The sequence below is a fragment of the Balaenoptera physalus genome (assembly GCF_965194825.1).
Source record: "Balaenoptera physalus genome assembly, chromosome: 13".
In the NCBI taxonomy this organism is placed as follows: Eukaryota; Metazoa; Chordata; class Mammalia; order Artiodactyla; family Balaenopteridae; genus Balaenoptera; species Balaenoptera physalus.
The window spans coordinates 22,423,519-22,440,232 of record NC_138892.1 but is presented as its reverse complement, the minus strand read 5'-3'; the positions used below and the strand labels follow the sequence as shown (position 1 = coordinate 22,440,232).

General features: G+C 37.3%; 1 protein-coding gene across 13 annotated transcripts in view; it reads right to left on the bottom strand.

The window, feature by feature from the left end:
* ANKS1B (ankyrin repeat and sterile alpha motif domain containing 1B) overlaps positions 1-16,714 on the bottom strand; it is a 1,150,138-nt gene that overhangs the window by 614,194 nt on the left and 519,230 nt on the right. For all 13 annotated transcript variants that reach the window (XM_082419292.1, XM_082419289.1, XM_082419300.1 and 10 more), the window contains exon 12: positions 5,416-5,596. In XM_082419292.1, coding sequence (XP_082275418.1) covers positions 5,416-5,596 — 181 coding nt within the window. The remainder of the gene's footprint in view (positions 1-5,415; positions 5,597-16,714) is intronic.

Genomic DNA, 16,714 nt, shown 5'->3' with positions numbered 1-16,714 from the left:
CTGAATTCTTTTCCAGGTAGACTGCTTATTTCCTCTTCATTTTTTTGGTCTGGTGGTTGTTGCCTTGCTCCTTCATTTGCTGTGTGTTTCTCTGTCTTCTCATTTTGCTTCACTTACTGTGTTTGGGGTCTCCTTTTCACAGGCTGCAGGTTTGTAGTTCCCATTGTTTTTGGTGTCTGCCCCCAGTGGGTAGGGTTGGTTCAGTGGGTTGTGTAGGCTTCCTGGTAGAGGGTACTGGTACCTGTGTTCTGGTGGATGAGGCTGGATCTCATCTTTCTGGTGGGCAGGACCACATCCGGTGGTGTGTTTTCGGGTGTCTGTGAACTTCCTATGATTTTAGGCAGCCTCTCTGCTAATGGGTGGGGTTGTGTTCCTGTCTTGCTAGTTGATTGGCATAGGGTGTCCAGCACTGTAGGCTGCTGGTCGTTGAGTGGATCTGGGTGTTAGTATTGAGATGGAAATCTCTGGGAGATCTTTTGCCATTTGGTATTATGTGGAGCCAGGAGGTCTCTGTTGGAGCAATGTCCTGAACTCGGCTTTCCCCCTTCAGAGGCTCAGGCCTGACACCCAGCCGGAGCACCAAGACCCTGTCAGCCACACGGCTCAGAAGATAAGGGAGAAAAAAAAAGTGAAAGAAAGAAAGAAAGAGAGAGAGAGAGGGAGGGAGTGAGCAAGGGAGGGAGGAAGGAACGAAGGAAGGAAGGGAGAAAGAAAGAAAGAAAGAAAATGAAATAAAATAAAATAAGGTCATTAAAATAAAAAAATTATTAAAAATAAAAAATTTAAAAAAGAAAGAAAGAAAGAAAGAAGAGAGCAACCAAATCAAAAAACAAAGCCACCAATGATACCAGGCGTTAAAAGCTATACCAAAAAAAAGAAAAAAAAAAAAACAGACAGACAGAACCCTAGGACAAATGGTAAGGCAAGTTTATACAGACAAAATCACACAAAGAAGCATACACATACACACTCACAAAAGAGAAAAAGGAAAAAATATATATATATTAAAAATAAAAAGGAAGAAAGCAACCAAATCAATAAACAAACCTACCAATGATAATAAGCTTTAAATACTAAACTAAGATAAACATAAAACTAGAAACAAATTAGACTTAGAAAGCAGACCCCCAAGTCTACAGTTGCTCCCAAAGTCCACCGCCTCAGTTTTGGGATGATTCATTGTCTATTCAGGTATTCCACAGGTGTAGCGTACATCAGGTTGATTGTGGAGATTTAATCTGCTGCTCCTGAGGCTGCTGGGAGAGATTTTCCTTTCTCTTCTTTGTTCACCCAGCTCCTGGGGTTCAACTTTGGATTTGGCCTCACCTCTGCATGTAGGTCGCCTGAGGGCGTCTGTTCCCCACCCAGACAGGAAGGGGTTAAAGTAGCAGCTGATTAGGGGGCTCTGGTTCAGTGAGGCCAGGGGGAGGGAGGGGTATGGATGCAGGTCGAGCCTGTGGCGGCAGAGGCCAGTGTGGCGTTGCAACAGCCTGAGGTGCACCATGTGTTCTCCTGGGGAAGCTGTCCGTGGATCACGGGACCCTGGCAGTGGTGGGCTGCACAGGCTCCCGGGAGGGGAGATGTGGATAGTGACCTGTGCTTGCACACAGGCTTCTTGGTGGCTGCAGCAGCAGCGTTAGTGTTTCATGCCTGTCTCTGGTGTCCGCACTGATAGCCGTGGCTCGTGCCTGTCTCTGGAGCTCATTTAGGTGGTGCCCTGAATCTCCTCTTCTCACGCACCCCAAAACAATGGTCTCTTGACTCTTAGGAAGTTACAACTTTTTACTGGACCCCCTCCCGCTAGCTGTGGCGCACTACCTCCCTTCAGGCTGTGTTCATGCAGCCAACCCCAGTCCTCTCCCTGGGATCTGACCTCTGAAGCCTGAGCCTCAGCTCCCAGCCCCCACCCGCCCCAGCAGGTGAACAGACAAGCCTCTCAGGCTGGTGAGTGCTGGTCGGCACTGATCCTCTGTTTGGGAATCTCTCCGCTTTGCCTTCTTCACCCTTGTTGCTGTTTTGTCCTCCATGGCTCCAGAGATTCCCCCCCACCCACTCCCTGTTTCCACCAGTGAAGGGGCTTTCTAGTGTGTGGAAACTTTTCCTCCTTCACAGCTCCCTCCCAGAGGTGCAGGTCTGTCCCTATTCTTTTGTCTCTCTTTTTCCTTTTTTCTTTTGCCCTACCCGTGTATGTGGGGAGTTTCTTGCCTTTTGGGAAGTCTGAGGTCTTCTGCCAGGCTTCAGTAGGTGTTCTGTAGGTGTTGTTCCACATGCAGGTGTATTTTTGATGTATTTGTGGGGAAGAAGGTGATCTCCACATCTTACTCCTCCACCATCTTGAATGTCCCCTCCCATTCCCTCCTTCTTAATAACTTTCTTCATATAAATTCATAACACAGCACTCACCAGAAGATGTCCTCCTACCTTGTTCCTTCTCACACTCCTTTGCTGTTGTCGCCTTTTATCACCTTTTTCATCAAGCTCAGGTTTCAGTCCTCTATCTACACTTACTCCATATCATCTACGTAATGATAATGTTCACATTTTTTTGTCTTCAGACTGAAACTTCAGCTGCGTACTTGACACAGCTATTCAGATATCTAATAGATATCTCAAACTTAAAATGAACTCCTGGTAGAAAAGGAGTTCATTCCCACCTACACTGTTGGTGGGAATCCAAGTTGGTACAGCCACTATGGAGAACTATATGGAGGTTCCTCAGAAAACAAAAAATAGTTACCATATGATCCAACAATCCCACTCCTGTGCATACATCCAGACAAAACTCTAATTCAAAAAGATACATGCACCCCTATGTTCATAGCAGCACTATTCACAATAGCCAAGACATGGATAAAACCAAAATGTCCATCAACAGATGAATGGATAAAGAAGATGTGGTACTTATATACAACAGAATACTACTCAGCCATAAAAAAGAACAAAATAATGCCATTTGCAGGAACATGGACGCAAATAGAGATTATCATACTAAGTGAAGTAAGTCAGAAAGAGAAAGACAAATACCATATGATATCATTTATATGTGGAATCTAAAATATGACACAAATGAACCTATCTATGAAACACAAACAGACTCACGGACATAGAAAACAGACTTGTGACTGCCAAGGGGGAGGGTGTTTGGGGGGGGAGGGATGGGGTTGGAGGTTAATTTTAGTAGATGTAAGCTATTATACATAGAATAGATAAACAACAAGGTACTATTGTATACCACAGAGAACTATATTCAATATCCTATGATAAACCATAATGGAAAAGAAAATATAAAAAAAGAATGAATCACTTTGCTATACAGCAGAAATTAACACAACATTGTAAATCAACTATACTTCAATTAAAAAAAATGAACTGGTATTTCTCTCTGTTCACAAAATCTGCTCTTCCCAGGACCTGTCTCATGTTAGATGACAGTAAAAACCATTTTTACAATTGTTTAGGACAAAAACCTTGCAGTTTTCCTTAACTCTTCTCTTTCTCTCATGCACTACATCTACTGTATCATGAAATCCTATAGGATCAATCTTAAAAAATACATCCAACATCCCTCAGTTTCTCTCTACCTCCACTGCTTCGCCTTTGACCTGAGCTGACTTCCTCTCTCATCTTAATGCAATGCTACAATAACCTCCTACCGGCCTTCCTGCTTTCACACTTATCCTCCTTCTCCAGTCCATTCTCAACACAAGATTTGAAGTAATTTTCATAAAATAGAAGTTACATCATGTCACTCTCCTGAAAGACCTGAAATGACTCCCCATTTCACCCTGAGTAAAAGCCAAAGTTCTTAAAATGGCCTATGTTAGGTCCTACATGACCCATCCCTCTCTTCCTTCTCATCTAAAAATATTCCCTATTTCAACGAATGGCAGTCAGATTTGACTCATCTGCTGAAGCAAGAAACTTTAGAGCTTTCCTTGAACTTTTCTTCCTCACCATCACACCTCTGATCAGTTGCCATGACCTGTTGATAACTCTTTCCTTGTATCTCTCAAATCCATTTATATTTTCCATTGCTGCTCCCTACCTCCCTACCTCCAGTCTCATCTCAACTCAAATCTATCTGCTACATATTAATACTAAGGTGATCTTTCTAGTTAAATGCTAACCCATTCATATCATCCAAGTCTGTCTACCTCCAAAGGTCTCCCCCTTTACCCACCTTTTTCTGATGATTCTTAAGTGATACTTAGATTACATAATATGTTGCCTAACAAGTAGGAAGCTTTAATTATAATTCAGGCTACTTTTGAAATGGCTCTCTGTTATAATAAATTCATTGGGTCACTTATTCGAAGTGTTTTGCAGCATACAATTCGTTTGTGAGGTTGTTATGTATTAGTCTTTGTTCTATTAACACTTGACATTTTTATAAAGATTAATTTTTTGTGCATGCAATCATTTATAAAATAAACAGTAGATTTACCCATTAACTTAGATTATACTTTTAAGTCAAGAAAAAGTCAGCCACCTTGGCATGAGTACAGATGTACAGTAGGCTCTTCTTATCTTAAAATTACTACAGATTTCAAACAAAATAATATTAAAGAAGAAAAAATAATATTAAACAATAACGATAATACTAAATAAGAATATTAATTTTCATAGTTTCCAAAATGCTTCACATAAATAAGCTCATTTATTACTACAACTACCCAGAGAGTAGATATTATTTCCCCTTTTCAGAGGAGCAAATTAAAGATCAGAGAAGTTAAGTGGTTTGATGGAAAATATTTAGCAAATCAGTGACAGAACTGACTCAGGAACTTGTTCTCTTTCATTATATACCATGTGCTAATGCCTTTATATTCAGGTGCTTAAATACAATATATAACAAACCATCCAAGTGTAAGATAATGAAATGCTACTTTTTTAAGTAGATAAATGCCCACCTTAAACATTTTATTTTGTGAAATTAAAAGTTTTACTTTTCAATGTAAAACAACTCAGCATTGTCCTTCCACATTATTACTAAATATCAGTCTGTTCTAAAATTTTTGATGTAACATGGAGGTGACATATTACATTAAGAAACCATAGTAACATACTATTCGAAACCATTTCAACTGTTAAAAGGTTACATTTTGGTTCTGTTTAAAGGTCAGACCTGAAAATATGATGATTATTACATTTCTCCACACATTTTGGATGGTGCCATTAAAGTCCTGGCATGAAATCACTATCTTTAATATCTAACTACTGAAAGGCCATTAGTGTATTCAAAAAGAATATTATACCACACTCTGACAAAAATGGTAAGCCTCTACATTGCCACACATGTAGGTGAACAAAAAACACAATGAAATTTATATGAAGATTCCTCTTAAGTCCCCTAACTCATAAAGGCTTTGGTTTTAAAAGCTCAAAAAATATAGCTGCATAAATGAACTGCTTTACCTGTACGGCCAGTTCCCTCGTTCTTGACTTCTGTGGTTGCCACAGAAGAGGTGAGTGGACTAACAGGAGGGCTGGAAGTAAAGCTTGTACACCCTGTAGATGTGTTGATTTCGAAATATTCTTGGTTGTGATTCATTCGATGAAAATCCAGAGAAGACACAATAGATGTTCGTTGTTTAGGCTAAAATAAATGAGCATGATGAGAGTATTAATATGATCATGTTCATCTTCAGCCCAATCTCCCCATCAATTTAATCTAAGTGATTTTTTTCAGTTAAACTGTCTGTTTTTTATATATAAAATATACTTGTGCTTTACAGAGAGACATTAAATAATCCCTTGATTAGTTAAATAATAAAAAATTGTTTAATGAAAAAATATCATGGCATAGTTGATAAAATAAGTTAGACTTTTTGTTAGATTTTCCCAGAAGACTGAAAAAATACAGTGTGCAGAATTTCTCTTAATGATCAATTCAGAATGTTGCAATTTTGAGTCACCTTTCATTCAACTAATACTTATTAAGGACTTGGCATTTGCCAGACTCTGAGGATATAGAATCTAATAATAAAAGGGCCCTTACAACATTGAAGCAAAATTAAGGCAGTTCCTTTTTTTTTTTTTTTATTCTCTATATAGTCCAAGGAATTGGTGGCATTAGATATTGTCCCCAAGTACCATATGCTGGAATTTTATCATTAGAATTAAGTAAAGTTGTATAGAACATTTTCAGGATCTAAGAATCTACTTGGTATTTGTAGTGGACTTTGATTTTCTTTTTTAAGGATTTAAATTAATCCCCAAATAGCAAGAAAAGTCAATTTAAACACAAAAGGTAAAATCATGGAGTAACAGCAGATATAATCTATACCCTTTATCAGTAATGGATTGTTCCCTATAGCAGTTTTCTGGTTTTTTCCACAATTTTAATTATATTCACTTTTTTTTTTTCCTGCTTAGCAGAGCTTCAAACATCATCCTTCAGAAAAGCTGCAGTCTTTTTGGCTCTCAGGATTGTGCACATTTCCTAAGAATTAATCCAAGTTTTCTTACTTTTTATTCCTCTTATTCATTATTAATGAAATATTAACAATTTCTTGTAATACTTGATAAGAGATTAACTACAATCTCTTTGTAATAGAGTTTATTATACTTTACTTTCCCCAAAGTACAATAAACTTTTGTTTTACTAACACTTTCACTGCCCTAAAATACTTGTTAATTTTATCACTGAATTCCACAATTATTTTCCTGCAGAATATTCAAGTTACCCTGTCTCTTCCAGCTCATCATGTTTTTTTTCAAAGTACACATCACTTAGTCTATAATCTAAAATAGACAATGATATTGAAATGTATTTTTCAGAGTTTTCTTTTACATAAGGTGTACAGATTATCATAATATGCTTTATACTTTCACCATTGCACTATTTTTATGGGAGAGGTTGAAAGGCATATATATGGTTATACAAGAGGGTAAGTCATTTATTATTACAACACATGAACTCAGTAATGAAATTCAAATTAGTACCCACATAGGACTCAGTTGCTTTTGAAGTATGAAAGACTGGGGTTCAATGTCAGACTTGGTTTCTCATGAAATGTCTCTCCTTGGGGGTACTGAATCTCAATTCATATTCAATGTTCTTTCTACTATATAACACCAATTAAAAGGCATGGAATATGACATTGGCTGCAATGGAAACACAGGTACGTCCATCATTGTGGTTTTGTTTCATTGTGTTGTGTTTTGCTTTTGTTTCACTTTGTATAAAGGCAACAGACCAAATTTATATAATGTTCCTTCTCATAAACATTATAAGGATCAAGCCAACTGATATGTACGACTCCTTTACTTATGTGTCTTAAATACATGTTTCTGAACCTTGACCACCCAACGTTTTAAATGCATGAAAAGCGCAATTTGTTATGCAATCATGAAAGCAAACAAACTATTCTTCTGCATTAATTCATTCTACAAATATTTGCTGAGTGTATACTAAATTGTGGATACCTTGGTAAGCAGTATGATAGGAATAAAATGAGTAAGCCATTGTCCCTCTTCTCCAGGTGATTATAGACTTGAAGTGGGAGGAGGGATGGTGCATGAGGGAAGAGACAAGCAATCCAAGGATTATGTGTCAGTATAGTATAGTAGAGTGATAAGCGTCATGATAACTGGACACAAAATATAAAAGGTGAACCTCTACTTTACGGAGGGGATTAGGAAAGGCTTACACAAGCAGGTGATTGATGGCTGAGTTGATTCTTGATGAAGCAGAGGTGGTAGGCAAACAAAAGAGGATGGGGAGAAGGAAAGTGCAAACTGCAAACAGTTCAGTATGGCTGTAGAGCAGAGTATGCGAAGGTAGTGATGGGTTCAAGCCGTGAGATATTGGATGTTGCAGGGGGACAAATCATAAAGGGCTCTAATGCCATGTTAAGGAGTTTGGTCTTTAACCTGAATATTTTAAGGAACCACTGGATGATTTCTAAGCAAGAGGGTTTCATAGTTGGGTTTGTATTTCAGTAGTTTAGAGAATGAACAGGTAAGGGCAGAATTTGAGGAAGGGAGACTAATTAGGAGGATGTTATAGAATTCCAGCCAAGACATAATGGGGTCCTGAGGTAAAGCAGTTGCAACAGTGTTGGAGATAGAAGATGTTTTTAGGAGATGCTAATATGGTTATAGCTCTTTAGATGTTGGCATCTGATTGGATGTGTAGGTTGATTTTAAGGGAGGAGTCTAGGGTGACTCATAGACTTCTCGATTGGGTAGATGCTAAATGATAAGGTTATTTTTGTGGGAAATACAAATGTATACACTCGTATACCAGAAGTACACAAGATATATGCTTGGATGCTATCGGGACTCAGAATAGACTTCTTAGTCTATATGGTTATGCAAATCTACATGATATTTCCCTTTCTTTCTTTGAACAGAGTATTATGATCTCACTGTATCATAGCTTCAAATAACATATCTGGAGGAAGGGAGACAGGCTAATGGAAATTCTAAAGGGAAGAAACCATTGATCAGTGATCATCTGACCTCATTCTTATTTGCTTCTTCAGAACTGCCTATAGGTTATCATTAGCCAGCTTAAGGAATATTGAGGCAGTGAGGAGTCATTGCCCAAAGTTCTCTGAGCATCTGAGATAATGAAAAATGAGAATCATTATATGTTAGTCATGCTCTAAGAAAGGGATCAGCAAACTATGGCCTGTGGTCCAAATCTGGCCTGCCTCCTGTTTATGAAAATAAAGTTTTATTGGAATACTATGTTCATTCATTCACTTATTGTCTATGACTGCTCTCAACACTACAATGATAGATTTGAGAAGTTGTGACATAGGCCATATTATCCACAACACCTAAAATATTTACTGTCTGGTTCTTTAGAGAAAACGTTGGCCAACCCCTGTTTTAAGGGATCATTTTACACATCACTTTAGTGCTCAACAAAACCACAAGCTAGGTTCCCTTTTATTTCCCAGCCTTATGTGCATTTAGGTTGAGGCCATGTAACTGACTGATTGACCTGTTAGTAGAAGTGAGCCTTCTCCATCCCTCTCTTACTCTCCAGATGATGTAGTTGCAAGATGAAGGAGGGTCATTCAACTCAAATTGGGCTTTATGAGAAGTTGAAATAAACATCCTTTATGTTAAACTATTGAGATTCTGGGTTTGTCTGTGGTGGCCCTAGAACTACTTATCCTAACTAGCACAGAATGCAGTGGCTCACTTAAATGATTTACTCATGATTATATAAGTAGTTAGCACGAAGGGCTTAGATCGGAAGGAATGTTCATGTATTCAAATCCAGAGACAAGTAGATGGTGCCTCAAAACACAAAGCACAGAGGCAGAATTAAAAAGAGATATCTGGGGGCTTCCCTGGTGGCGCAGTGGTTGAGAATCTGCCTGCCAATGCAGGGGACACGGGTTCGATCCCTGGTCCAGGAAGATCCCACATGCCGCAGAGCAACTAAGCCCATGTGCCACAACTACTGAGCCTGTGCTCTAGAGCCCGTGAGCCACAACTACTGAGTCCATGTGCCGCAACTACTGAAGCCCACGCGCCTAGAGCCCGTGCTCCGCAATGAGAAGCCACCGCAATGAGAAGCCTGCGCACTGCAACGAAGAGTAGCCCCTGCTCGCCGCAACTAGAGAAAGCCCGCGTGCAGCAGCGAAACCCAACAGAGCCAAAAATAAATGCATAAAATAAATAAAAATTTATTAAAAAAAGAAAGAGATATCTGTGTGGGGAAATAATAGCAATGGGAGAAAAGAATAAAGAGATGGTAGTGATATTAAAAATGGAGATAAAAGAGGATGGGTCTGGAATATTTGCTTAAACTTTCATTTTAATATATTCTATTTTAAAAAATCTATTCTGATGGAATCCTGCTAAGTCATTCAGTATAAGAAAAAAAAAAGTGTTTTCACAAATTCACTGAAATTACAAATGGAATTTGCCAAGTTTTAATGTGTAAGATAAGTGGGGCCTCTAAAATATCTCCCCTGCCTCCGTGGTCCAGCACTCATATCTCCCTAGCTTCCAAAGGACTTGCTCCCACACATATTTACTTAACTAGAGATAGCAAACTATAGATCATGGGCCAAACCCAGGCTTCTGACTATTTTTGTAAAGCATGTGAGCTAAGAATATTTTTTACATCTTTTAATGGTTGAAAAAAATGGAAAAATAATATTAGTGACAGGTGAAAATTATATAAAACCCAAATTTCAATGTTTATAAAGTTTTATCAGAACATAGTCACGCTCATTCACTTATATTTCATGCGATTGTAGCAGAGCTGAATAGTTGCAGCAGAGACCATATGACTAACAAAGCCTAAACAATTTTATTCTCTGGTCCCATACAGAAAAGGTTGGTGAACCCTGCTATGCAGTGATTAGGGAATATCTCTGAGGACCTGAAACTGAGTGGATACATGAATGATTGTGAGTCAAGGCTAGCTACATGGAGTTGCTGGACGCAGTACAACATGGAAATGTGGGGCTTTTTGTTCCAAAAGCAGGGAAAAAAGTTTTTCCTTTATTCCATGGTCTCTCTCTAGATCTGTCATGGTGCTTTTATTTGCCACTTACTGTTGCATTCCCTTGGGCACAGGGACACTTACAGGATGAGAGGACACCCTCACAGGCACCCAGGGGTTTTGCCCTGCAACTCAGTACATACACTCAACCTTGACCATCCCCACACTCAGGGTCTCAGTGCTGTATCAGCAGTTGGTGGGCTGGCTGGGAGCACTAGGGTTGGGGGGGTCAGGTGGCCAAGAATCCTACCTAGTAATATGGGGAGATGGCGGGAGCTGGGACCACAGATGAGCCAAGGCTCCAAGCCCCAGCACATGCTCCATTTTCCCACAGACTTCACTTACAAAATACAAATTCAGAGATAAGAATTAAGAATTTTAGACAGCTATGCAAGAGCATTAAACCCCAAGCATAGGGCCCTTCTTAGCGTGGGGCCTATTGAGACTGCATTGGTCCCACATCAATGAAGCCAGCGCCATCTTAGTTATTACCTTAAAGGGACTAATGTGTGAATTTACTGGTGTCACATACAGGATAGCACATATCCTCTACCCTTATTTTGGATTATCTTCATCAGTCAGAACCAAGTTCCTAAGAATATCTTTATGTTGTATCAAAATATAAATGAAATATAACATTCTGATGCAATATTAAGAATTTCATGACATTACTGTAACCCAGACAGATATGATTCACATATGAATAAAATGAGAACACAAAATTCCTAACTAGAATGAGATTTAGGTAATGTGTACATTTACTTCCAAATTTTCTCTGGATTGAAACCTAAGTTTCAAATATCCACTTCTATGTTTCCTCTGCTATTTTCAAATTATTTAAACTAATGGGCATTTAAAAAAATCCACTTACTTGGATTTAAGTGGATTTTAAATCATTTGAATTCACTTAATTTAATTATAAAGGGACCTCATCAACCTCCTAAAAAAAATGTCAAATAGGACTACAGGGATACAGTGGTGTCAGCACAAAGAAAAAGTGGTGCTAACAAAAGTCAATGGCGGTATTAAATTATCCAAGCAAAACCAAGGTTCAAAATGAGTTCCCAGAGAAAACAGCTGAATGTCAGAAGATTAGCAAGTGGCATCAGTAGAAATACATGGAGATGACAGACTTCCTAGACACTGGCCCATTGATAAATTATATCAACACAAAACAATGTCCTGTTAAGTCAGTGGCAATAAAATTAGATGCCTTCTTATACTTTTTAAAATGGGGATGAGGTGGGGTGGTAAAAATGGGAAGCTAGACCAGGAGTATTTTCTTTTAGAACTTTAATCAACCTGAAATATTTTGTGTATATGGTATATGGTGAAAAGTTTAATTCTAAGTATTTTTTCCACCAAATGATAGCCTACTGTCCCAATACCATCATTTATTTCTTTACTGATTTGAAATGCCACCTTTATCATGTACTAAATTTCCAAATATAGACTGGGTTTACATTTTTGGACTCTACTGTGTTCCCATTGATCTATTCCTGTGCTAGTACCCACTCTCTTAATGACTGTTGTGGCTTCTTCTCCTACTTCTAGAGTTCATATTAAATGGATATTGAATCTCTTTGATCTTTCTTGTTTTATATTCTGGGATATTTTACTATTTGGTGTTCTATAATTTATTCAAAAAATACTACTGACCGTCAGCCATGTGTCAGGCACTGTTCTAGGCTCTGGGGAATACATCAGAACAAATTAGATAAGGCATGAAACATTTAGGCATATTATTATGACTTTAGGTACGATGATCCTATTTATAATTTTCACTAACATTTCTTATTTTCCAAGTTAAAAAAATAACTTGTTTTCCATTAAAAAATGACCTGTTCCTAATTTACTGAGTTCAATAATCTCCCAAATCTTTCTGAGGAAACTGATTACAATCTTTCTCTGGCATTAATTTTTGTTTTTCTCAGAGGTCATTTACTTTATTTGTTGATCTTGGTTCCTCTCTTTTTGGCTGCTAATTTTCCTCAAATATCTGGTGTTCTTGGTAAACCATTTTTGTTTACCTAGGATACTGCTTCATTTCTCTCTCCTACTCCAGTTCCCACAGTAGGGGCTTCACCTGACTTCACCTTACTGAGAGAGTTATTAACATGTGGTAGGAAAATAAAGTCAATTGCTCCATGTATAAGCTGCTGAGGTGTTTTACTTGTCCGGACTAATCCCTGCCTAAAACCAACACCATTTTTTTTTAACATCTTTATTGTAGTATAATTGCTTTACAATGGTGTGTTAGTTTCTGCTGTATAACAAAGTGAATCAGCTATACGTACACGTATATTCCCATATCTCCTCCCTCTTGCGTCTCCCTCCCACCCTCCCTATCCCACCCCTCTAGCTGGACACAGAGCACCAAGCTGATCTCCCTGTTCTATACGGCTGTTTCCCACTAGCTATCTATTTTACATTTGGTAGTGTATGTAAGTCCATGCCACTCTCTCACTTCATCCCAGCTTACCCTTCCCCATCAACAGATGAATGGATAAAGAAGATGTGGCACATATGTACAATGGAATATTACTCAGCCATTTGTTTTTATCTTTCAAAAGTTCCCAAATGCCTCTAATAGCATCACTCCCTGCTTTTCATCACTGCTATGGATTTATTCTTATTTTTATATTTATTTTACCATTTTAATTGCATGTAAGGGTGGAGAAGATGCAAATAGTTGGGATCAGTTCAACATATTGAGTTAGAATTCTCATATTTTTCTGTCTTGATCACTTTTAAAACAGTATAAAGAAGGGATTTGAAGGAGTGCAGATGATAGCTCAGCAAAGGGTAGATATTATTAAACTTTTTATTATAGATGTCATGCAAATTGGAAACAGTTTATATTTTTCTTTCTTTGTAGTGAAAGGAAAAAAACTTTAAAATGGGGTACAATTTTTTATCATGAATATAATAGTTAATATGATTAAGACTTTTTCTAAAGATATAGAACTTCTTATCTTCAGGTAAGAAAACTGACCCCTGTCATACAACGTATTCAAACTTTAATTGGAAAGACTACATGCAGCCATGAAAGGGTAATAAAAGCTGTGATTTTTATTCTAGTTTTATTCAATAAAAGTGTTACGTAGCTCTGGAGTCAGTGTAGACACTGAAGAACTGGAGAGCCTTTGATCTCTAAACCATGAGGTTTATTCTTATAGAAGCTTCCTCCAGCATTAAAATAGTCATGACTATCTTGCAAAAAGTATTTTTTGAATTAGGCATTTCAAATATCTATGCATTAGTATTTCAAAGATGCTCAAGTCAAATTCAAATGTGTCCAAAATTAAAAATAAGGCCAGCTTTATTTCCCAAATTTAGTTTCTTTAAAAAAAATTTTTTAATGATTTATTTCAGTCTAAGAACAGCAGGAGTTTAATTATGCAATGGATTATAGAAGACAGGTTCTGAGCAGCCCAAATGGGAAGTTCATATCACCGTGTGAGTGAAAGGAAATATTTTTACAAATAAAGGTGCATGTTGCTTTTATTTTCACAACCTAAATTTTTACACTAGTTGTTTGGAGATAATTGTAGATTCACATGCAGTTGTAAGAAATAATACAGAGAAACTGCATGTGCACTTTTCCCGGTTTTCCCCACAGATAATTATCATCTTGCAAAACTATAGTACAACATCACAACCAGGATATAGACATTGATACAGCCAAGAAAAAGAACAATTCCACAAGGATCCCTCCTGTTGCCCTTTTATAGCCACACCTACTTCTCTCCTGCTCCCACTTCCTCCTTAACTCCTGGCAACCACTAATCTGTTCTCTATTTCTATAATTTTGTCATGCCAAGAATGATGAACAAATAGAATCATACAGCATGTAACCTTTTGGGATTGGTTTTTCTCAGCATAGTAATTTTCTAGAGATTCATCCAAACTGTTGTATGTATCAACAGCTTCTTTTTTTTTTTAAGCTGAGTAGTATTCAATGTTATGGATGTACCACACTTTAATTAACCCACTGAAGGACATCTGGTTTGCTTCCAGTTTTCAAGTATTAGGAATAGTGCTGCTATAAACATTCATGCACAGGTTTTTTGGGTGAACATAAGTTTTTATATAGCTGCGATGGATTCTCAGGAGTGCACATGCTGGGTAGTATGGTAGTAATGTGCTTAATGCTTTAAGAAACTGCCAAACTGTTTTCCAGATTTGTTGTACCATTCATATCCTTGCCAGCATTTGGTGTTGTTACTACTTTTGATTTTAGCCATTCTGATTGGAGTACAGTGACATCCCATTGTTATTTTAATTTGCTTCTCCTTATCTGTTAATAAATTTGAATACCTTTTCATGTGCTTATTTGCCATCTGTATATCCTCTGCAGTGACATGTCTCTCCACGTCCGTTGTCCATTTTCTAATTAGATTGATTGCTTTTACAGTGTTTAGTTTTTCTCTCATCCAATTTTATTTTGTTTCATTATTTTTTTAATTGAAGTATAGTTGATTTACAATGTTGTGTTAGTTTCAGGTGTACAGCAAAGTGATTCAATATATATATTCAATATATACATTCAGTATATATATATATATATATATATATATATATATATATACCAAATATAGTTCTCTGCACTACAGAGTAGGTCCCTGTTGCTCATCTATTTTATATAGAGAGTGTGTGTATGTTAATCCCAACTCCTAATTTATGCCTCACCCCACCTTTCCCCTTTGATAACCATAAGTTTGTTTTCTATATCTGTGAGTCTATTTCTGCTTTGTAAATGAATTCATTCATATCACTTTTTTTAGATTCCACATAAAAGTGATGTCATATGGTATTTGTCTTTCTCTGTTTGTCTTACTTCACTTAATATGATAATCTCTAGGTCCAACCATGTTGCTGCAAATGACATTATTCATTATTTTATGGCTAACTAGTATTCCATTGTGTATATATACCACATCTTCTTTATCCATTCAGCTGTCGATGGACATTTAGGTTGCCTCCATGTCTTAGCTATTGTAAATAGTGCTGCTATGAACATTGGGGTGCATGTATCTTTTCAGATTTGTTTTCTCCAGAAATATGCCCAGGAGTTGGGATGTTGGAGCCTATCGTAACTCTATTTTTAGTTTTGAAAGAAACCTCCAAACTGTTCTCCATAGTGGCTGCACCAATTTATAATTCCTACCAACTGGAGATTAATTCCTTGACAGTTGCATTGTTTGCATATATTTTCTCCCATTCTGTGGGTTGTCTTTTTGTTTTGTTTATGGTTTCCTTTGCTGTGCAAAAGCTTTTGAGTTTAATTAGGTCCCATTTGTTTATTTTTTAAATTTTCATTACTCTAGGAGACAGATCGAAAAAGATATTGCTGCAATTTATGTCAAAGAGTGTTCTGCCTATGTTTTGCTCTAGGAGTTTTACAGTACCCAGTCTTACATTTAAGTCTTTGATCCATTTGGAGTGGATTTTTGTATATCACGTTAGAGAATGTTCTAATTTCATTCTTTTGCATGTAGCTGTCCAGTTTTCCCAGCACCACTTATTGAAGAGACTGTCTTTTTTCCATTGTAAATTCTTGCCTCCTTTGTCATAGATTAATTAAACATAAGTGCATGGATTTATTTCTGGGCTTTCTATCCTTTTCCATCAATCTACTTCTCTGTTTTTGTGCCAGTACCATACTGTTTTGATTACTGTAGCTTTGTAGTATAGTCTGAAGTCAGGGAGTCTGATTCCTCCAGCTCTATTCTTCTCTCTCAAGATTGTTTTGGTTATTCAGGGTGCTTCATATTTCTATATAAATTTTAGAATTTTTCATTCTAGTTCTGTGGAAAATGCCACTGGTGATTTGAAAGGGATTGCACTGAATCTGTAGACTGCCTTGGGTAGTATGGTCATTTTAAAAATATGGATTCTTCCAGTCCAAGAACACAGCATATCTTTCCATTTGTTTGTGTCATCTTCAATTTCTTTCATCAGTGTCATAGTTTTTGAAGTACAGGTCTTTTGCCTCCTTAGGTAGGTTTATTCCTAGGTATTTTATTCTTTTTGATGCAATGGTAAATGGGATTCTTTCCTTAACTTCTCTTTCTGATCTTTTGTTGTTTGTGTATAGAAATGCAACAGATTTCTGTGCATTAATTTTGTATCCTGAAACTTTACCAAATTCATTGATGAGCTCTAGTAGTTTTCTGGTAGTGTCTTTAGGATTTTGTATAGTATCATGTCATCTGCAAACAGTGACAGTTTTAC